This window comes from Oncorhynchus mykiss, chromosome 4 (genome assembly GCF_057628025.1).
Source record: "Oncorhynchus mykiss isolate SJ-2025 chromosome 4, ASM5762802v1, whole genome shotgun sequence".
NCBI classification, from domain to species: Eukaryota; Metazoa; Chordata; class Actinopteri; order Salmoniformes; family Salmonidae; genus Oncorhynchus; species Oncorhynchus mykiss.
The window spans coordinates 47821100-47844192 of NC_143025.1; the positions used below are offsets into that span (position 1 = coordinate 47821100).

The 23093-nt window shown below is 46.6% G+C and overlaps 2 protein-coding genes across 5 annotated transcripts in view; both read left to right on the forward strand.

The window, feature by feature from the left end:
* The first annotated feature begins 9205 nt into the window (after nt 1-9205).
* LOC110521931 (cyclin-dependent kinase 5 activator 1) lies at nt 9206-14889 on the forward strand. Its single transcript, XM_021599905.3, has 2 exons — nt 9206-9973; nt 10961-14889. The coding sequence occupies exon 2, from the start codon at nt 11086-11088 to the stop codon at nt 12025-12027; it is 942 nt and encodes a 313-aa protein (XP_021455580.1). The 5' UTR covers nt 9206-9973; nt 10961-11085; the 3' UTR covers nt 12028-14889.
* A 1198-nt stretch (nt 14890-16087) lies between these two features.
* Nucleotides 16088-23093, forward strand: part of LOC110521932 (vesicle-fusing ATPase) — a 48427-nt gene continuing 41421 nt past the window's right edge. For 2 of the 4 annotated variants that reach the window (XM_021599907.3, XM_021599906.3), the window contains exon 1: nt 16329-16454. In XM_021599907.3, the coding sequence (XP_021455582.1) occupies nt 16443-16454 (12 nt within the window). In that variant the 5' untranslated portion in view covers nt 16329-16442. Of the gene's footprint in view, nt 16455-23093 lie in introns of all 4 variants that reach the window. The other 2 variants (XM_021599908.3, XM_090232223.1) reach the window with 2 other exon arrangements.

The window sequence follows — 23093 nt, forward strand, 5'->3', positions numbered from 1 at the left end:
TAGCTCTTGACGCCGGTACCATAGTCCCCTCCTCCTCTCCCGCCGGAGCGGGGTTTTTTTTTGTTAAGAAGAAGGACGGGTCCCTGCGCCCCTGCATAGATTATCGAGGGCTGAATGACATAACAGTGAAGAATCGTTATCCGCTTCCTCTTATGTCTTCAGCCTTCGAGATCCTGCAGGGAGCCAGGTTTTTCACTAAGTTGGACCTTCGTAACGCTTACCATCTCGTGCGCATCAGGGAGGGGGACGAGTGGAAGACGGCGTTTAACACTCCGTTAGGGCACTTTGAATACCGGGTTCTTCCTTTCGGCCTCGCTAACGCTCCAGCTGTCTTTCAGGCATTAGTCAATGACGTCCTGAGAGACATGCTGAACATCTTTGTTTTCGTTTACCTTGACGATATCCTGATTTTTTTCACCGTCACTCCAGATTCATGTTCAGCACGTTCGACGTGTCCTCCAGCGCCTTTTAGAGAATTGTCTTTTTGTGAAGGCTGAGAAGTGCACTTTTCATGCCTCCTCCGTCACATTTCTCGGTTCTGTTATTTCCGCTGAAGGCATTAAGATGGATCCCGCTAAGGTCCAAGCTGTCATTGATTGGCCCGTCCCTAAGTCACGCGTCGAGCTGCAGCGCTTTCTCGGCTTCGCGAATTTCTATCGTCGTTTCATCCGTAATTTCGGTCAGGTGGCAGCTCCTCTCACAGCCCTTACTTCTGTCAAGACGTGCTTTAAGTGGTCCGTTTCCGCCCAGGGGGCTTTTGATCTCCTCAAGAATCGTTTTACATCCGCACCTATCCTTGTTACACCTGACGTCTCTAGACAGTTCGTTGTCGAGGTTGACGCGTCAGAGGTGGGCGTGGGAGCCATTCTTTCTCAGCGCTCCCTCTCTGACGACAAGGTCCACCCTTGCGCGTATTTTTCTCATCACCTGTCGCCGTCGGAACGTAACTATGATGTGGGAAACCGCAAACTGCTCGCCATCCGCTTAGCCCTAGGCGAATGGCGACAGTGGTTGGAGGGGGCGACCGTTCCTTTTGTCGTTTGGACTGACCATAGGAACCTTGAGTACATCCGTTCTGCCAAACGACTTAATGCGCGTCAGGCTCGTTGGGCGCTGTTTTACGCTCGTTTCGAGTTTGTGATTTCTTATCGTCCGGGCTCTAAGAACACCAAGCCTGATGCTTTATCTCGTCTCTTCAGTTCTTCAGTAGCCTCCACTGACCCCGAGGGGATTCTCCCTGAGGGGCGTGTTGTCGGGTTGACTGTCTGGGGAATTGAGAGGCAGGTAAAGCAAGCACTCACTCACACTCTGTCGCCGCGCGCCTGTCCTAGGAACCTTCTTTTCGTTCCCGTTCCTACTCGTCTGGCCGTTCTTCAGTGGGCTCACTCTGCCAAGTTAGCCGGCCACCCCGGCGTTCGGGGTACGCTTGCTTCCATTCGCCAGCGTTTTTGGTGGCCCACCCGGGAGCATGACACGCGTCGTTTCGTGGCTGCTTGTTCGGTCTGCGCGCAGACTAAGTCCGGTAACTCCCCTCCTGCCGGCCGTCTCAGACCGCTTCCCATTCCCTCTCGACCGTGGTCTCACATCGCCTTAGATTTTATCACCGGACTGCCTTCGTCAGCGGGGAAGACTGTTATTCTTACGGTTGTCGATAGGTTCTCTAAGGCGGCTCATTTTATTCCCCTCGCTAAGCTCCCTTCGGCTAAAGAAACGGCACAAATCATCATCGAGAATGTTTTCAGAATTCATGGCCTTCCGTCAGACGTCGTTTCGGACAGGGGTCCGCAATTCACGTCTCAATTTTGGAGGGAGTTTTGCCGTTTGATTGGGGCTTCCGTCAGTCTCTCTTCCGGCTTTCACCCCCAGTCTAACGGTCAAGCAGAACGGGCCAATCAGACTATTGGTCGCATCTTACGCAGTCTTTCTTTTCGTAACCCTGCGTCTTGGTCAGAACAGCTCCCCTGGGCAGAATACGCCCACAACTCGCTTCCTTCGTCTGCGACTGGACTATCTCCTTTTCAGAGTAGCCTCGGGTACCAGCCTCCGCTGTTCTCGTCTCAGTTCGCCGAGTCCAGCGTCCCCTCCGCTCAGGCTTTTGTCCAACGTTGCGAGCGCACCTGGAAGAGGGTCAGGTCTGCACTTTGCTGTTATAGAGCGCAGACTGTGAGAGCCGCTAATAAGCGTAGAACTAAGAGTCCTAGATATTGTCGCGGTCAGAGAGTTTGGCTCTCCACTCAGAACCTTCCCCTTAAGACAGCTTCTCGCAAGTTGACCCCGCGGTTCATTGGTCCGTTCCGTATTTCTCAGATCATTAATCCTGTCGCAGTGCGACTTCTTCTTCCGCGATATCTTTGTCGCGTCCACCCGGTCTTCCATGTCTCCTGTGTTAAGCCCGTTCTTCGCGCCCCCGCTCGTCTTCCACCCCCCCCCCATCCTTGTCGAGGGCGCACCTATCTACAGGGTCCGTAAGATTTTGGACATGCGTCCTCGGGGCCGTGGGCATCAGTACCTAGTGGATTGGGAGGGGTACGGTCCTGAGGAAAGGAGTTGGGTTCCCTCTCGGGACGTGCTGGACCGTTCGCTGATCGATGATTTCCTCCGTTGCCGCCAGGTTTCCTCCTCGAGTGCGCCAGGAGGCGCTCGGTGAGTGGGGGGGTACTGTCATGTATTGTCATATTATGTCTTGTTCCTGTTCTTTCTCTTCACTCCGTCTCCCTCTGCTGGTCGTATTAGGTTACCTTCTCTTCCCCTCCTTCCCCCAGCTGCTCCTCATCTTCTCTAACTACCTCGTTCACCCTTTTCCCACCTGTTCCCTTTTTTCCCTCTGATTAGGTCTCTATTTCTCTCTCTGTTCCTGCTTCTGTCTTTGTCAGATTCTCGTTTGAGTTTCTCATGCCAGAACCAAACTATCGTCTTGTTTGCTTCAACCTTGTCCTGTCCTGTCGGAATCTGCCTGTTCATTTGAGGCTACGTGTGATCAGGTACCTCTGTCCTCTACAACCCAGCTATTCTCCTCTGCTGCTAGAAGGGGACTCTAACCCAGCTATTCTCCTCTGCTGCTAGAAGGGGAACTCTCTGTGATATTCAGAAGGACTTTATGTTTCATTTGTCGCCCTCTCTGCGGGTTGTTTATTTTGCCTTCACATACATTTGAAGAGGATCTATGTCTTACCTGTGTTTTGACATTAAAGGACTCTGTTTTTGTTAAACCGCTTTTGGGTCCTCACTCACGTGCATAACAGAAGAATCTGACCAAGAATGGACCCAGCGACTTCGGATTCTCCCCACTCAGCCGTCGAGATCCAGGGAGCGATGCTAGGCAGACACGAGCAGGAATTGTCTGCTGCTCAACATGCCGTTGAGACCCTGGCCGCCCAAGTCTGCAACCTCACAGAACAGATTCACCATCTCCGCCTCGATCCACCGGCCACTTCCAGGGCTTTCGAATCTCCGGAGCCCAGAATCAATAACCCGCCGTGTTACTCTGGGGAGCCCACTGAATGCCGCTCGTTCCTCACCCAGTGTGATATTGTGTTTTCTCTCCAGCCCAACACTTACTCCAGGAGCACAGCTCGTATCGCCTACGTCATATCTCTCCTTACTGGACGGGCTCGTGAGTGGGGCACGGCAATCTGGGAGGCGAGGGCTGAGTGTACTAACCTGTATCAGGACTTTAAGGAGGAGATGATACAGGTTTTTGATCGTTCTGTTTTTAGGGAGGAGGCTTCCAGGGTCCTGTCTTCCCTATGTCAAGGTAATCGATCCATAACAGATTACTCTGTTGAGTTTCGCACTCTTGCTGCCTCCAGTGACTGGAACGAGCCGGCTTTGCTCGCTCGTTTTCTGGAGGGTCTCCGCGCGGAGGTAAAGGATGAGATTCTCTCCCGGGAGGTTCCTTCCAGCGTGGATTCCTTGATTGAACTCGCTATTCGCATAGAGCGACGGGTTGATCTTCGTCACCGAGCTCGTGGAAAGGAGCTCGCGTTCACCGTTGCCCCCCTCTCCGCATCACTACCATCTTCCTCCGCCGGCTCGGGTGCTGAGCCTATGCAGCTGGGGGGTATCCACATCTCAACTAAGGAGAGGGAACAGAGAATCACCAATCGCCTCTGTCTCTATTGCGGTTCCGCTGGTCATTTTGTCACTTCATGTCCAGTAAAAGCCAGAGCTCATCAGTAAGCGGAGGGCTACTGGTGAGCGCTTCTACTCTGGTCTCTCCTTCAAGATCCTGCACTACCTTGTCGGTCCATCTACGCTGGACCGGTTCGTCAGCTTCCTGCAGTGCTTTGATAGACTCTGGGGCGGAGGGCTGTTTTATGGACGAGACCTGGGCTCGGGAACATGACATTCCTCTCAGACAGTTAAGGAAGCCCACGGCCTTGTTCGCTTTGGATGGTAGTCCTCTCCCCAGGATTCAGCGTGAGACGCTACCTAATTTTTCGTTCACCTTTTACACCTGTTGTTTTGGGCCATCCCTGGCTAGTTTGTCATAATCCTTCTATTAATTGGTCTAGTAATTCTATCCTCTCCTGGAACGTCTCTTGTCATGTGAAATGTTTAATGTCTGCTATCCCTCCTGTTTCCTCTGTCTCTTCTTCACAGGAGGAGCCTGGTGATTTGACAGGGGTGCCGGAGGAATATCACGATCTGCGCACGGTGTTCAGTCGGTCCAGGGCCACCTCTCTTCCTCCACACCGGTCGTATGATTGTAGTATTGATCTCCTTCCGGGAACCACTCCCCCCCGGGGTAGACTATACTCTCTGTCGGCTCCCGAACGTAAGGCGCTCGAAGATTATTTGTCTGTAGCTCTTGACGCCGGTACCATAGTCCCCTCCTCCTCTCCCGCCGGAGCGGGGTTTTTTTTTGTTAAGAAGAAGGACGGGTCCCTGCGCCCCTGCATAGATTATCGAGGGCTGAATGACATAACAGTGAAGAATCGTTATCCGCTTCCTCTTATGTCTTCAGCCTTCGAGATCCTGCAGGGAGCCAGGTTTTTCACTAAGTTGGACCTTCGTAACGCTTACCATCTCGTGCGCATCAGGGAGGGGGACGAGTGGAAGACGGCGTTTAACACTCCGTTAGGGCACTTTGAATACCGGGTTCTTCCTTTCGGCCTCGCTAACGCTCCAGCTGTCTTTCAGGCATTAGTCAATGACGTCCTGAGAGACATGCTGAACATCTTTGTTTTCGTTTACCTTGACGATATCCTGATTTTTTTCACCGTCACTCCAGATTCATGTTCAGCACGTTCGACGTGTCCTCCAGCGCCTTTTAGAGAATTGTCTTTTTGTGAAGGCTGAGAAGTGCACTTTTCATGCCTCCTCCGTCACATTTCTCGGTTCTGTTATTTCCGCTGAAGGCATTAAGATGGATCCCGCTAAGGTCCAAGCTGTCATTGATTGGCCCGTCCCTAAGTCACGCGTCGAGCTGCAGCGCTTTCTCGGCTTCGCGAATTTCTATCGTCGTTTCATCCGTAATTTCGGTCAGGTGGCAGCTCCTCTCACAGCCCTTACGTCTGTCAAGACGTGCTTTAAGTGGTCCGTTTCCGCCCAGGGGGCTTTTGATCTCCTCAAGAATCGTTTTACATCCGCACCTATCCTTGTTACACCTGACGTCTCTAGACAGTTCGTTGTCGAGGTTGACGCGTCAGAGGTGGGCGTGGGAGCCATTCTTTCTCAGCGCTCCCTCTCTGACGACAAGGTCCACCCTTGCGCGTATTTTTCTCATCACCTGTCGCCGTCGGAACGTAACTATGATGTGGGAAACCGCAAACTGCTCGCCATCCGCTTAGCCCTAGGCGAATGGCGACAGTGGTTGGAGGGGGCGACCGTTCCTTTTGTCGTTTGGACTGACCATAGGAACCTTGAGTACATCCGTTCTGCCAAACGACTTAATGCGCGTCAGGCTCGTTGGGCGCTGTTTTTCGCTCGTTTCGAGTTTGTGATTTCTTATCGTCCGGGCTCTAAGAACACCAAGCCTGATGCTTTATCTCGTCTCTTCAGTTCTTCAGTAGCCTCCACTGACCCCGAGGGGATTCTCCCTGAGGGGCGTGTTGTCGGGTTGACTGTCTGGGGAATTGAGAGGCAGGTAAAGCAAGCACTCAATCACACTCCGTCGCCGCGCGCCTGTCCTAGGAACCTTCTTTTCGTTCCCGTTCCTACTCGTCTGGCCGTTCTTCAGTGGGCTCACTCTGCCAAGTTAGCCGGCCACCCCGGCGTTCTGGGTACGCTTGCTTCCATTCGCCAGCGTTTTTGGTGGCCCACCCGGGAGCATGACACGCGTCGTTTCGTGGCTGCTTGTTCGGTCTGCGCGCAGACTAAGTCCGGTAACTCCCCTCCTGCCGGCCGTCTCAGACCGCTTCCCATTCCCTCTCGACCGTGGTCTCACATCGCCTTAGATTTTATCACCGGACTGCCTTCGTCAGCGGGGAAGACTGTTATTCTTACGGTTGTCGATAGGTTCTCTAAGGCGGCTCATTTTATTCCCCTCGCTAAGCTCCCTTCGGCTAAAGAAACGGCACAAATCATCATCGAGAATGTTTTCAGAATTCATGGCCTTCCGTCAGACGTCGTTTCGGACAGGGGTCCGCAATTCACGTCTCAATTTTGGAGGGAGTTTTGCCGTTTGATTGGGGCTTCCGTCAGTCTCTCTTCCGGCTTTCACCCCCAGTCTAACGGTCAAGCAGAACGGGCCAATCAGACTATTGGTCGCATCTTACGCAGTCTTTCTTTTCGTAACCCTGCGTCTTGGTCAGAACAGCTCCCCTGGGCAGAATACGCCCACAACTCGCTTCCTTCGTCTGCGACTGGACTATCTCCTTTTCAGAGTAGCCTCGGGTACCAGCCTCCGCTGTTCTCGTCTCAGTTCGCCGAGTCCAGCGTCCCCTCCGCTCAGGCTTTTGTCCAACGTTGCGAGCGCACCTGGAAGAGGGTCAGGTCTGCACTTTGCTGTTATAGAGCGCAGACTGTGAGAGCCGCTAATAAGCGTAGAACTAAGAGTCCTAGATATTGTCGCGGTCAGAGAGTTTGGCTCTCCACTCAGAACCTTCCCCTTAAGACAGCTTCTCGCAAGTTGACCCCGCGGTTCATTGGTCCGTTCCGTATTTCTCAGATCATTAATCCTGTCGCAGTGCGACTTCTTCTTCCGCGATATCTTCGTCGCGTCCACCCGGTCTTCCATGTCTCCTGTGTTAAGCCCGTTCTTCGCGCCCCCGCTCGTCTTCCACCCCCCCCCCCATCCTTGTCGAGGGCGCACCTATCTACAGGGTCCGTAAGATTTTGGACATGCGTCCTCGGGGCCGTGGGCATCAGTACCTAGTGGATTGGGAGGGGTACGGTCCTGAGGAAAGGAGTTGGGTTCCCTCTCGGGACGTGCTGGACCGTTCGCTGATCGATGATTTCCTCCGTTGCCGCCAGGTTTCCTCCTCGAGTGCGCCAGGAGGCGCTCGGTGAGTGGGGGGGTACTGTCATGTATTGTCATATTATGTCTTGTTCCTGTTCTTTCTCTTCACTCCGTCTCCCTCTGCTGGTCGTATTAGGTTACCTTCTCTTCCCCTCCTTCCCCCAGCTGCTCCTCATCTTCTCTAACTACCTCGTTCACCCTTTTCCCACCTGTTCCCTTTTTTCCCTCTGATTAGGTCTCTATTTCTCTCTCTGTTCCTGCTTCTGTCTTTGTCAGATTCTCGTTTGAGTTTCTCATGCCAGAACCAAACTATCGTCTTGTTTGCTTCAACCTTGTCCTGTCCTGTCGGAATCTGCCTGTTCATTTGAGGCTACGTGTGATCAGGTACCTCTGTCCTCTACAACCCAGCTATTCTCCTCTGCTGCTAGAAGGGGACTCTAACCCAGCTATTCTCCTCTGCTGCTAGAAGGGGAACTCTCTGTGATATTCAGAAGGACTTTATGTTTCATTTGTCGCCCTCTCTGCGGGTTGTTTATTTTGCCTTCATATACATTTGAAGAGGATCTATGTCTTACCTGTGTTTTGACATTAAAGGACTCTGTTTTTGTTAAACCGCTTTTGGGTCCTCACTCACGTGCATAACATTATGCCTCCAGTCTTCTGATCTGACCCTGTGGATCATAGCCAGGGTTGGGCATAAATTACTATTTCACTTACAAAATACAACTACAAAATACCCTAAAGACCAATGTATCGAAATAAAATACAAAATAATAATAAAAATAAAAATCTACCTTTGGTGAATGCATTGACACTCTGGATAAGAACATCTGTTAAATTACCAAAATGTATATGTGAAAACGAACAACTGCAAAGCACACTGGGTATTTTCATTGGCCTTGTTTCAGGGCAGAGCTCAGGGCAGAGCTCATTAAAGTAATACTCAGAATGCTTTGCAATTACTCATTATTACATATACTGTACATTTTCATTTAGTTAATTTAGCAGACGCTCTTATCACACCATAGTTCCATTAGCATTTTGATACCAATATCGAGTGAAAGGGGGGCACACAATTGTGAACAACTATAAAGAAATAGTATAGAAAAGCATTTTTTATTTTGAAAATACACATTACAGCTTTCAAAAGTATCTTGTTCCAAAATACACTGGACTGTTTTTCAGCCCAGTGTAATACAACATACAAAATACTCAGAAGTAATTCAAATATGTATTTCAAATCCATGTAACAAAAATACTTCCAACCTCTGGTCATAGATGAATAACCAATCATCAACAACCCAACCTGGCTCTGGCAATGGATTGTGAATTGACCCAACTGCTGGCTCAAAATAACCCAACATGTGTTTTGTCCAATATTTACCCAAGTTCAATTGTTTTTAACCCAGCATTTATTTTGTCTATCACCCAACCATGCAGTTAGAGGTAGTTGCCCTATTGAACCCAAACATTATTCCAGAATTTAGCATGCATTGGAGAGATGAAAGGGAAAGGCTAATGTCCTAAATTATGATGTATGGTGCTCTTTATTCTCTTGTAATGGGGACAATATCTAAATTATAATTTTGATTAAACACTCGATTCCAAGTGTAGGCTATTCAGCATTGTAAAAAAAAACACTGTCCATCAGAGATGCACTAGGCAAAATTTCACCATCAGATTCAGTTACAAATGCATGTTTATCTAAAAGATATAGACCAACGGATAAATCTTGATCTGCCAATGAGGTTTGAGTTTACAGGAGTGTATCCAACTAGTTTGTATGGCGTAGCTGTATTGGTTGTCAGTGGAGTGAAGCACCTCTGGATAGCGGATTCAGCACCATGGACCGAGCACCCAGCGGTTGGCTACCCACACATCCACAGACAAGACCATCTCTAGCGCTACTATTGCAAGAGCGACATAGCAGAAACAGCAGCATACAGCGCGGACCAATAGGATGGCTGCATATCAGTTTCACAGCCAACCCGAATATCTGCAGATGCCTGCATCAAAGCGTCGAGATTTATGCTGGTTTGCTGTAGTAGACATTTGATCGTTTTCTTTTCTATGTTTACGTCTTCCTTTTATTCTTTCTCGACTTTCCCCACGGCGTGTTTGAGAGAGATACTCTGTCTGCTTCGTCGCGTGGACTGAGATAACAGCCGTGCTATTGATTTTTGCTCTTCAATGGAATACATTTTTATTCTAATAGCGAGTGTTGGCAATACATTTCGCATCTGCTGTGTACCGGTATTACCCTCTATGAGAAAGAGAATATTCCATTATTCTTAGCTGAAGATTGAGACACCGCACATAGACACAACAAGTACCGGGAAACGTTCATTCGTAGAGCTTTCAGTTCCGTAGCGCCTTGTATTGCTCCCCCCTCGATGCCCCAGGACCGTGGACAGCGCTTGTGCTAGTGGCCGCAGCTCGGTGTGAAAAAAAACTATTAGGCCTAACGGTTAATCACAATCATAACAAGATACTCAAGAATGTACTAAAAGGAAAGGTTATACAGGCCGTGATTCTGTATGGATTATACCAGAAGACTCTACTGATTTGAAGGTAAGACATGGTGGCGTTATGAGCAGTTGTTATTCTGCAGTTTGTGTCACCATCATTATCAAGTGATTTAATCAACATGCTATAAACAATACAGTATATTCGGTTTCTTTATCATTGCACTGTATTTGTCTTTATTGGACACGATTATGGAACCATTTTAAAATTACAGTGCCCGTTTTTTGCTTGCATTTTTTTGCTTGCATTTCTACATCTCCATGTCATGTGTTATAAATAAACAACATTTATCAATATCACAAATAAAAAATATGTAACATCAACAAATATAACATCTATATCCTTATCAAAGCTGTATTGTGTTAAAGGGGATGGTGTTTTCATTCAAGGCTTCCATTTTGAAGCTAAAATGGATGCTTGCGCACATTTCTTTATCATGCTTCCGTTGCCTTATCTCACACCTTATATAAAATTCATATTAACGATCTAATGTTTGGCCTGGTAAGATTAATTTGAATTTGCATTCGAAATTAGAGATATTGGGCATAATCCATTTTATAAATGATATTAACATCACGATTGAAATTAAGATGTAACAAATCCTTATATCAAAACTGTATAGCGAATGCTGCGAGATTTGGCCGTTATGAATTAACTGTCTAAGAGGTGTTATATAGCCCAAGGTCTATTCATTTATCTGTGACTAACAAAAAAAAACATGCAACTATGAATCTCCTATAAACATAGGCTATTTAATAAACGTGATAATTATTCATAGCTTAATTAACACACATATAAGGAACTCATTCATTCATTCAAACCAAGCTGTAAAGGAATTTGATCATAAAATACTTTACCCCAGCATTTTCCAAGATCCACAGTTGTTGTTTTACTAACCATTGGAAATGCATTCAGAAATCAATGTACAGCTGATTTTCAATACAATTTTCACCCAAGTACCAAATGTTTACCATGCACAAAAAGCTGTAGCATACTACTTTGTAATTGACTTTCTCGTCTGTTTATTGACAGGTATCATTTCTCTTCTCAGAGAACAGGAATCTTTGGTTCTTCCCGTTAAAAACACTTTTATCAGATCCCCCAGAGAAGAGAGCCAACTCTTCCTCCCCTCCATAACTCTCTCTCCCAGAGGAACCATGGGTACCGTACTGTCCCTCTCCCCTAGCTACCGGAAAGCGGCCCTGTTCGAAGATGGCCCGGCCACTGTGGGCCACTACACGGCAGTCCAGAACAGCAAAAACTCCAAGGACGCCAAGAGCCTCAAGCGCCAGTCCCTCATAAGTGTGTTGCCATGGAAACGCATTGTGGCGGTATCGGCCAAACGGAAAGGTTCCAAAAAGCTCCCACCAGACGACGGGCAGAAGGTCAGCACTGAGCACACCATCACCAACAGCCAGAAGCTGAAGAAATCCCAGTCCTGCGCCAACTTGTCCTCTTTCACCACGCAGGAACCCACCATAGCTGCCACCATCCCCACCTCCAAGACCGTCTCCAACGTTGCTGCCACCGCTAAGAAGAACCCGTTGACTGGTTCCAAGGGGGGCCAGGCAACGAACGCGGGCACGCCCAAGCGGGTGATTGTCCAGGCCTCCACCAGCGAGCTAATGCGTAGCCTGGGTGAGTTCCTGTGCCGGCGCTGCTACCGGCTGAAGCGTCTGTCGCCTACCGACCCGGTGCTGTGGTTGCGAAGCGTGGACCGCTCCCTCCTTCTCCAGGGCTGGCAGGACCAGGGCTTCATCACCCCAGCCAACGTGGTCTTCCTCTACATGCTGTGCCGCGATGTGGTCTCCTCCGAGGTGGCCAGCGAGCGGGAGCTGCAAGCCTCTCTGCTCACCTGCCTCTACCTGTCCTACTCCTACATGGGCAACGAGATCTCCTACCCGCTCAAGCCCTTCCTGGTTGAGGCTGAGAAGGAGGCCTTCTGGGATCGCTGCCTGGAAATCATCAACCGCATGAGTGGCAAGATGCTGAAGATCAACTCCGACCCACACTACTTCACCCAGGTGTTTGCCGACCTCAAAAACGAGAGCAAGAAGGAGGAAGAGAAGACAAGGTTGTTGATAGGCCTCGACCGATAAGAGGAACCATGGGAGAATGGTAAAGGGAGGAACAGGGGAGAAGTGGGACGGGTGGGATGTGGATAGGGTCAGGGTGGCACGCACGACTACAGAAAAAACAGGACCGTTGTCTGGTATTCCCATCTTCAATTAGGAGGAAATTGGTTTAACTGGAGGCCCATAATGACCAATTAGGAGGCTCTGGTGTCATATATCATGTTAACAATATTTGGGCATTATAGTACTTACAGACAATCACACAGATACAATTACTGATAACCTTTATGTTGAGTGAACATTAAAACACTGCCTTCAGGACATTTGATAACACAGATGCAGCGTGGTCTGGGGCTGGACACATATTACATATTACTTCAATAGCAGCCAAACCTGTCAAGATTACAATGATAGAAAATGATGACCCCTCATAAACCCAAAACAGGTAATCAAATGTCAATGACTTGAGTAAAAAGAAGAATGGCTGAGTAAAAGACAGATACATTTTGTGTCCAGATTCAGAGTCAAGAGAATCACTTTAGGAACTTCATAAGTTGTGAGGCCTCTGCAACCCTTTTCCCACTCTCTAAGCTGCATTGGCATCCTCAATGACCCTAAATATTAACACAGACAGTGAAAACACCAGATAACTTCACTGTAGTAGTCTGCTCATGTACTGTACATACTTAGGGGGGAAAAACTAATAAACTATAAGAGAGTCATCAAAGCAACCAAAAGCAAAGCTAAAGAGAGGATCCGTGTGGATTCAACAAGCAATGTGGGGGAACAAGAAACATGAGGATTCCACTACGCATGAGACCACGTCCCATGTCATCACGTGTCCACTCAGGACATCACGTCTTCACACGTCTTGATTTCCTAATGTCCCCCACACAATTGCCAATTCCCCCTACCTCACCACCAACAATAGCCCTGCCCAAGTCTTCCCCCACAACATTGCACTTCTTCCCACAACAAGCATGCCTGGTTTTATTTCACCATTTACAGATAAGAGGGTAACATTACCAAACCTCATCACCCACCAAAGTCCTGATTTGTGTTTTGGTATGGAGAGGAGGCTAGTCCTCGTCAAAGAAAGTGATATGGAATACCAGTAGAACATACTGCTGAGTTGATTGACTTCCATTGCACTGAAACAACACTAGTCGAGAACTACAGGAGACTATTATTGTGGCACTTCATATGATGTGTCCACCTCCTTGGTTTCCATTGAGGTCAGAACAAAATGGATTCTCCATTCAGTCATCTCCCTTAATAAAGAGACTCTTTCCTCCCCACTGATGGTTATTTATGTAACGACTTGTGTTGACATGCATGTGTGCTTCTATGGGTTCCTAGCATGCTGCTTTGTGTTCGCACACCACGACAAAGTCCTAAATGGCGCCTTATTTCCTATGTAATGGGCTGCTATGGCCAAAAGTAGTGTACTACATAGGGAATAGGATGCCATTTTAGACATACCCCACATTATTTTAGACAGAGCAGTATTCTGCAATGCTGCCCTTACCTTAAATAATTATGAAATCATGATTACTGATTAAGTCTTCATTTTGATGAAATCCCACCTGCTGCAAGGTTGTGCCATATCGTTCTGAAAATTATGATTTATAAAAACAACAAGGCAAGTCTTGGATCATCATGCAGAACAAGAAAGACTTCTTCATGCAATCATCCTATACATTTCATTAGTTATTATTATATTACTGTGTATGTATGTTGGAGATGACAGAGCCAGTGACTTGTGTTCTACCAATGGCAACATGTAACAAGAGAAATATGAATTATCTGTCCATTTCAGAATCTCCACTGACTTGGCTACGTAGCGCTCAATTGAAACTTCCATTGATATTACCAACAGTTCTTCCTGTGTGATGTGTTTGGGAGGGATTGAACAGTAGATAGCTGATGTATACCTTTCAGATAAAATTGGAATTATAATTATCAAGACATTTTCTTTGCTGTTGAACCGAGTTGTGTGGTATGGGTTCAGTGCTTATTCTCATACAATACTGTAATTTACACTTCCATGTGCTTGAAATAGTTACTGAAAAGAAAATAAAAGAATTCACTGAGGTTTTGCTGCATCTAAATTGATGCTAGTAAATGAAAATTTGAATATTGCTCACTTTTCATTGCTATTAATGTTTATAGCTCCAACCACATCTGAATGTGTGTAATTATTATCTTTACAATTTCAGATAGTTACAGTAAATGGTAAAATATTGACATCTGGATATTTTGCAAACTCTATCGATAGGCCTTCCATGAAAATGCACATGTGTAAACTGGCCAATAATACTGATGAGTAGAAATGTAGTGGAAATGACAAGCAGTGAAACTTCTATACTTGGACTTATATATTGTGTAAAGCAACAGAGATAGTGACTGCCAGGTGGAGTTTCCACCATTTTGTTTTCATCTATTCAGTCCATTCAACTCAGCAAGGGCAAGTCGCAAAGAACAGAGGAAAGGAAACAAATGTTTGGAATGGAACACCCAGCCAGTTTGGAATGGGAAACTCAGCCTGTTTGGAATGGAACAGAGGGGTGAAGTTCACCTTGCATCCTCTTCTCTTTGACTAAGTCATAACTATGTGCCATGTTTTCACTTGCAACACAAACAAGACAACACGTTTGTACAATACAAAGTTAATGGGGTTATTAAATGTTTTCCCCTTTTCATTTGTGAATCATATTGTGTGCAACTTTGTTGAACAAATCATGTCAAAATAGTGTTATTAGAGGGAAGATGAGGCAATCTGTGACTAATGTATGTGGATGTGTGACTATGTATGTGAGTGAGAAGAATTTGATGAACTGTTACATTTACTTTATATAAAAAATAAATTTGCAAGTCTTTATTAAATGTTCTGTTTCATTGTGTCTGATCGTGTGAATGAATGTTGAACATTGAGGAAGTAAGACCTCCATCTTAGACTTGGTGGAATTTTCACTGTATTGGATACACCAATCCTGTCCACACACTATACAACTATATTGCAGACAGGCCAAATACTTTCCACCTCCTAGCCATATAAAGCATTGTATAAACAATATGAGGGGAAACATCTTCCCTTCATCTGTAGGTCATGGAAGCCATCCCTGTAAAAAAATGTAAACATAACTTCCCATGAGCCTGCACTACCCAGTCTAGCCACAACGAGGAAGTAGAGAGTTGTGGCCCATCATCAGGAATGCTGAGCAACCTGCAGCTTGGAGATCTGAGAGGATAGATACTGTATCTAAGTACCGTAATGGAAATAGCTTCACCGTTCCCTCTGATTGGCTGGGTGGAATGTTGGATAAGAGAGGATTAGGTCGCTTAATATGTCTGCCAAACTATAGCCATGTCTGCTGTGAGGCTGCTGAGGTAGCCTCCACTATCCATGGCAGGCTGACTTGAGATTGCAGTCGAACTGCGGAGAATCACAGATCGGCAAATCACCTTGCCTTCCAAATAGCGATTTACTATGTGATTAAGATTAGCAATTTTGCGCCTTGTCTCGCTCAAAGGGAACCCCCCTTAAAAACACTGGGTGCGCATTGTTAGAATCTAGATCCTAAACTGTGCTGGGTGTGTGGTATCTTGCGAAGGCGCTCCTTTCAGCACTGCAGACAGCGCCTCTACAGTAGGCAGGACCAGGGACAGCGGCCTTCACACTAACAAACATCTAATCTGCAGCGGGGTGGGAAACTGCAGTGCGGAATGGCCTTTTCTGAAGTGGTGGAAGGGTTAGGATGAGCTGTCCACGGTTGGTGGTGCTGAATGAGCAGCTAGCTATTTGTTAGTGTGAGGGCCGCTGTCCCTGGTCCTGACTAATGTAGAGGCGCTGTCTGCAGGCCTGAAAGGACCTTCGCAAGATACCACACACCCAGCACAGTTTAGGATCTAGATTCTAGCTGCTTACTCACAATTGCAGATCACAATGTTAATCTATAAACTCCAATAGCTATATTGTGTGCGTAATTGGTTAGCCCATATTATTTACTGGTAAGCTAGGCTACATACAATGTGGCGTTTAGCTTGGTTTAATAACAAAATAATTGTATTGCGAATACTCAACATTAAACAGAGGTTAGGCTACATGGATAAGAGTGTGTGAGAGTGGGAGGGGACACACACATGGGATCAGGAGGGAAGCCATTCCATAAGATTGCCAGCCTATCCATCAATCGTGCAACGTGAGGAACGTTCATTGCACGAGATCATTGACGAGGAAGAAGAACGTCCATCGAGGGCTTCCTCTGAATTCGGCCAATCAAAACTGAATGCGTTGTACTCGTCAGTCGTGCAGTGTGTGTAGCGTTGGTTCCTCCTGCGTAGCTAGATAGGTAGGATACAGTCCTACTGGCAGTGCTTCCGACTGCCGTATGAATTACCATTCAGAGCTGCACCTCTGAACACCACCAAACGCGAATATGGCGGCCCGGGTAAGATATTTTCTCTTTTGTTCAATATCTCCTTGTCAAAATAAAACAATGCAGCAACATGGTATCTGAATGTCAAATTCGACGTCGGCTCAACTATTTCGATGCAGAATGTTTTTTACGCCCTGGCATTCAGTTTGATAGGCTCCCGTTTTTTACGGTTCGCATAAACAATTTATCTGTCTTGTATAATCAGCCTACAGTCAGAGCTAGGAAGCTATCGGCCTCTACAGCTAGCCACTGCATTAGCTGAGTGAATCGGTTAAAACTAATCCTGGATTTTACATGCCCTTTAGCCGACAGAATGCTTAAAATGGCAATTTAAACCTTTTATAGGATATCTATAATAATAATAATTTTGTGAAAAGCATATCACAGCAGCGCACACATGCGTCCTTGTCCATAGCACGACCTCGACATCGCGGGTGTCTTTTTATTAGGCTATATAGCATATGGCAGTTTTGGGAGTCCAGAATATAATCTGTGCTTTCTTGTATTGGAAAGCTATTTTTGCGCTATCTAGATCATGGTTGAGCAACCCCCTTTTTTATGCCCATGGATCAATTTCCAAATACAAATATTTTTTGGGGAACTCAGTCAGGGTCAATTTACTGTTGAGAGTTAGAATGGTAGAACAAACAATTGCAGGAAATTAACTATAAAACTTAAAAGGACCCCAAAAAATCACTTATGGCCATTTCTTTGTGCCCTAAATTTCCTCAATGTTGTCCAGCGACAACTTAAAGCAGGGGTAAGCAACCCTGTTCCTGGAGTGCTGCAGGTATATATGCTACGCTCAACTTGAACAAACAACACCTTTCTGCTGCATTATGTAGGTTAGCTATGCCCTGCCTGGCCTGCTGATAGAGACTGGTGCCACTGTGGTGCCAAATTGCTATTGGAAATACTCTATATCTCTGGATTATAATCACAGGATGGAGCACCATTTAGAGCTGGTCAACTGTCAAGTTATGCAACGCACCTTGGCATGTAGGCCCATCACTAATGCTGATTGAAGCTCTTCTCCTGTCTTCCCTAGTTTTAAACCATTAAATGTTATGGAGATCTAAACTTGCCCATTGAATTTACATAGCTCCAGGCAAAATTGTAATATAGGTGGGGCAAAATAGCATGAGATTTGCAAATCAAAGCCTATTCCATTGGTTGATGTTGACACTACTGGCAATACCCCTCTGTGGTTTGAGAATAAGGACTGAAAACTGAAAATGAAAACTGAAACAAGGATCACCTTTCCATTCTCAGTGGATTCTTTGTTGAAAGATAGGCCTATCTACAACAAGACAGCTTTGATTTGTCAGCAGGGTTTGCATCCAGCCAGGGCACCGTGGGCACACAGACACGACCAGAGGTGCAATTTGTGAAAGTCTGACTAGAGCTGTTGTGTTCTTTTTAAACATCTCCACCAGAGGTGTCTATCACAAATTCCCGGGCCCTATGCACTGCTAAGTTATATGACAAGGCATTTTTGGGTGAACCAAATATTTCCCCCTATAGTGCTCTAGTATAATGGCCCCAATGGAATTCCAAGACAGTATAGAATATGCTATCTTTAACTATGAAAATAACCAAAATGTCATTCTTTAAGATAGTATTCTACTCCTTCTTGCCATTAAATGTCAAGGCAATGATTAGCTTTTGTACATAAGTGTACTGGATTCAGCAGTTCGTTTCAGGCAATAGACTTGTTTATTTGTTATAATTTCAGTCGACAGACTTGTTTATTTGTTATCATTTCAGTCGACGTACTTGCATTACAGGCATTGAGATGCTTTGAAATCTATGCCTGAGTGAGAGGGAGAATGTGCATCTCTGTACTGAGCCAAGGCATCTGATGATACATTTTTAGTAATTTATTTTTTAAATACATTTTTATTTAACCTTTATTTAACCAGGTAGGCTAGTTGAGAACAAGTTCTCATTTACAACTGCGACCTGGCCAAGATAAAGCATAGCAGTGTGAACAGACAACACAGAGTTACACATGGAGTAAACAATAAACAAGTCAATAACACAGTAGAAAAAAAAGAGAAAAAAAAGAGTCTACATACATTGTGTTCAAAAGGCATGAGGAGGTAGGCGAATAATTACAATTTAGCAGATTAACACTGGAGTGATAAATGATCAGATGGTCATGTGCAGGTAGAGATACCGGTGTGCAAAAGAGCAGAAAAGTAAATAAATAAAAACAGTATGGGGATGAGGGCTATTTACCGATGGACTATGTACAGCTGCAGCGATTGGTTAGCTGCTCAGATAGCAGATGTTTAAAGTTGGTGGGGGAGATAAAAGTCTCCAACTTCAACGATTTTTGCAATTCGTTCCAGTCACAGGAAGCCGAGAAATGGAAGGAAAGGCGGCCAAATGAAGTGTTGGCTTTAGGGATGATCAGTGAGATACACCTGCTGGAGTGCGTGCTGGGTGTTGCCATCGTGACCAGTGAACTGAGATAAGGCGGAGCTTTACCTAGCATGGACTTGTAGATGACTTGGAGCCAGTGGGTCTGGCGACGAATATGTAGCGAGGGCCAGTCGATTAGAGCACACAGGTTGCAGTGGTGGGTGGTAGAAGGTGCTTTAGTAACAAAACGGATGGCACTGTGATAAACTGCATCCAGTTTGCTGAGAAGAGTATTGGAAGCTATTTTGTAGATGACATCACCGAAGTCGAGGATCTGTAGGATAGTCAGTTTTACTAGGGTAAGTTTGGCGGCGTGAGTGAAGGAGGCTTTGTTTGCGAAATAGAAAGCTGATTCTAGATTTGATTTTGGATTGGAGATGTTTGATATGAGTCTGGAAGGAGAGTTTACAGTCTAGCCAGACACCAAGGTACTTACAGATGTCCACATATTCTAGGTCGGAACCATCCAGGGTGGTGATGCTAGTCGGGCGTGCGCGTGCAGGCAGCGAACGGTTGAAAAGCATGCATTTGGTTTTACTAGCTTTTAAGAGCAGTTGGAGGCCACTGAAGGAGTGTTGTATGGCATTGAAGCTCGTTTGGAGGTTAGATAGCACAGTGTCCAAGGAAGGGCCAGAAGTATACAGAATGGTGTCGTCTGCGTAGAGGTGGATCAGGGAATTGCCCGCAGCAAGAGCAACATCATTGATATATACAGAGAAAAGAGTCGGCCTGAGAATTGAACCCTGTGGCCTATCTACAATAAAGACTGCCAGAGGACCGGACAACATGCTCTCCGATTTGACACACTGAACTCTGTCTGCAAAGTAGTTGGTGAACCAGGCAAGGCAGTCATTAGAAAAACCGAGGCTACTGAGTCTGTCGATAAGAATATGGTGATTGACAGAGTCGAAAGCCTTGGCAAGGTCGATGAAGACGGCTGCACAGTACTGTCTTTTATCGATGGCGGTTATTATATCGTTTAGTACCATGAGCGTGGTTGAGGTGCACCCATGACCGGCTCGAAAACCAGATTGCACAGCGGAGAAGGTACGGTGGGATTCGAGATGGTCATTGATCTGTTTGTTGACTTGGCTTTCGAAGACCTTAGATAGGCAGGGTAGGATGGATATAGGTCTGTAACAGCGGAGCTGTTGGCCGAGGTTGGAGTAGCCAGGAGGAGGGCAAGGCCAGCCGTTGAGAAATGCTTGTTGAAGTTTTCGATTATCATGGATTTATGACCGTGTTACCTAGCCTCAGTGCAATGGGCAGCTGGGAGGAGGTGCTCTTGTTCTCCATGGACTTTACAGTGTCCCAGAACTTTTTGGAGTTAGAGCTACAGGATGCAAATTTCTGCTTGAAAAAGCTGGCCTTTGCTTTCCTGACTGACTGCGTGTATTGGTTCTTGACTTCCCTGAACAGTTGCATATCGCAGTGACTATTCAATGCTATTGCAGTCCACCACAGGATGTTTTTGTGCTGGTCGAGGGCAGTCAGGTGTGGAGTGAACCAGGGGCTATATCTGTTCTTAGTTCTGCATTTTTAGAACGGAGCATGCTTATCTAAGATGGTGAGGAAGTTACTTTTAAAGAATGACCAGGCATCCTCAACTGACGGGATGAGGTCAATATCCTTCCAGGATACCCGGACCAGGTGGATTAGCAAGGCCTGCTCGCAGAAAAGTTTTAGGGAGCGTTTGACAGTGATTAGGGGTGGTCGTTTGACTGCGGACCCATAGCGGATACAGGCAATGAGGCAGTGATCGCTGAGATCCTGATTGAAGACAGCGCAGGTGTATTTGGAGGGCCAGTTGGTCAGGATAACGTCTATGACAGTGCCCTTGTTTACAGATTTAGCGTTGTACCTGCTGGGTTCCTTGATGATTTGTGTGAGATTGAGGGCATCTAGCTTAGATTGTAGGACTGCCGGGGTGTTAAGCATATCCCAGTTTAGGTCACCTAACAGAACAAACTCTGAAGCTAGATGGGGGGCGATCAATTCACAAATGGTGTCCAGGGCTCAGCTGGGAGCTGAGGGGGGTCGGTAGCAGGCGGCAACAGTGAGAGACTTATTTCTGGAGAGATACATTTTTAAAATTAGAAGTTCGAACTGTTTGGGTATGGACCTGGAAAGTATGACATTACTTTGCAGGCTATCTCTGCAGTAGACTGCAACTCCTCCCCCTTTGGCAGTTCTATCTTGACGGAAAATGTTATAGTTGGGTATGGAAATCTCAGAATTTTTGGTGGCCTTCCTAAGCCAGGATTCAGACACAGCAAGGACATCAGGGTTGGCAGAGTGTGTTAAAGCAGTGAGTAAAACAAACTTAGGGAGGAGGCTTCTGATGACATGCATGAAACCAAGGCTTTTTCGATCACAGAAGTCAACAAATGAGGGTGCCTGGGGACATGCAGGGCCTGGGTTTACCTCCACATCACCCGCGGAACAGGGGAGGAGTAGGATGAGGGTGCGGCTAAAGGCTATCAAAACTGGTCGCCTAGAGCGTTGTGGACAAAGAATAAAAGGAGCAAATTTCTGGGCGTGGGAGAGTATATTCAGGGCATAATGCGCAGACAGGGGTATGGTGGAGTGTGGGTACAGCGGAGGTAAGCCCAGGCACTGGGTGATGATAAGATAGGTTGTATCTCTGGACATGCTGGTTGTAATGGGTGAGGTCACTGCATGTGTGGGAGGTGGGACAAAGGAGGTATCAGAGGTATGAAGAGTGGAACTAGGGGCTCCATTGTAAATTAAAACAATGATAACTAGCTGAACAACAGTATACAAGGCATATTGACATTTGAGAGAGACATACAGCGAGGCATAAAGTAATCGCAGGTGTTGATTGGGAGCGCTAGCTAAAACAACAGGTGAGACAACAACAGCTAATCAGCTAACACAACAACAGCAGGTAATATGGCGATGACTAAGCAGAGAGGGTCGGATTAACTACACACAGAGCCTGAGTTCGCGGCTGGGGCCGACATGTAAACAAATATATAAACAGAATGGAGTACCGTGATTAATGGACAGTCCAGCAGGCATCAGCTATGTAGCCAAGTGATCATAGTGTCCAGGGGGCAACAGTAGATGGAACAGGGAAGCCACCACTACGCTAGCGACACGGCGTTTAAAGTTAGTATTCCTGGGCTAGGTAGGAGCATCTGCTCCGACGGAGGCCGGATGAAGGCACAGCAGATGGAGTATTCGTCAGCAGACCAGTCGTGGTGGTGCGGCGGAGCGCCGCATTGACAGAGAATCCAAGCCAGATGGCGAAAGAGGTATTGTGGAATTTAGTTTGCTAACCGGGAGATGTGCCTGGCTCATGGCTAACTTGTGCTAGCTTCGTGGCAGTGGCGTTAGCCACTATATCCAATCGGTAGCAGCGGTGATCCGATGCCAAGGTCCAGAGTTTACATGTAAGGATCCGGTGGAGTATTGGGCTCTAGCCGTGTATGAGTTGGGTTCGGGTGAACAGCTGAGTAGGCCGGGAGGTGGGCCTCAGGGATAGCTTCGGTACTGGGTACCATGGTGAGTGCAAGGTGAGTGTGAGCTAGCTAGCTGCAAGCTGTGAGCTAGCTAGCTGCAAGCTAGCTGTGAAGATCAGAAGTAGTGGTTCAGGGATTACGGCAGGAATCCGGTGTTGTTGTGGAGAGACAGTCCGATACTGGTAGACTAGCGAGTTTTATCCAGGCTAAAAGCAGGGCTGGTATCTGTGCAGAAGGTAAAAGCCGTTAGCAGTGGCTAACAATGACTAAATAGCTTGTAGCTAATTAGCTGGTTAGCTTCTGGAGGTTCTTGTATGTGTTCTAAAATTTAAAATAATAGCGATTCTGTATCACATTGGGTAAGGCAGGTTACCGGAAGGTATAATCGAATTAAAAATCGAAAAGATATTGAGAATAAATTGAAATATATATACAAAAAATACAAAAGTACACGAGAGGACAAACAAACGTCTTCACTGCTACGCCATTCACAAGGTGTGTCCACTGGCATTGGTCTCCCTTCTTCCCTCGCCCTTTCAGAGTGCACTGCATATTGTTGCTGGGCCTAGAGTGTCAGAGCTGCTGAGAGGGACATAGATGGTATTACAGACTGACAGCACACAGTGGACATTTTACAACAGAGGGAAATAGCCTACATGAATACCCCTTACTAAATTCCCTTACTAAGAGGAAAACACAGGAAAGTACGCAGATTCACTATGAACAGTAGACCTAGAGA

Coding starts and splice junctions, on each gene's coding strand:
- LOC110521931 (XM_021599905.3), top strand. CDS start 11,086: ATGGGTACCGTACTGTCCCTCTCCCCTAGCTACCGGAAAGCGGCCCTG.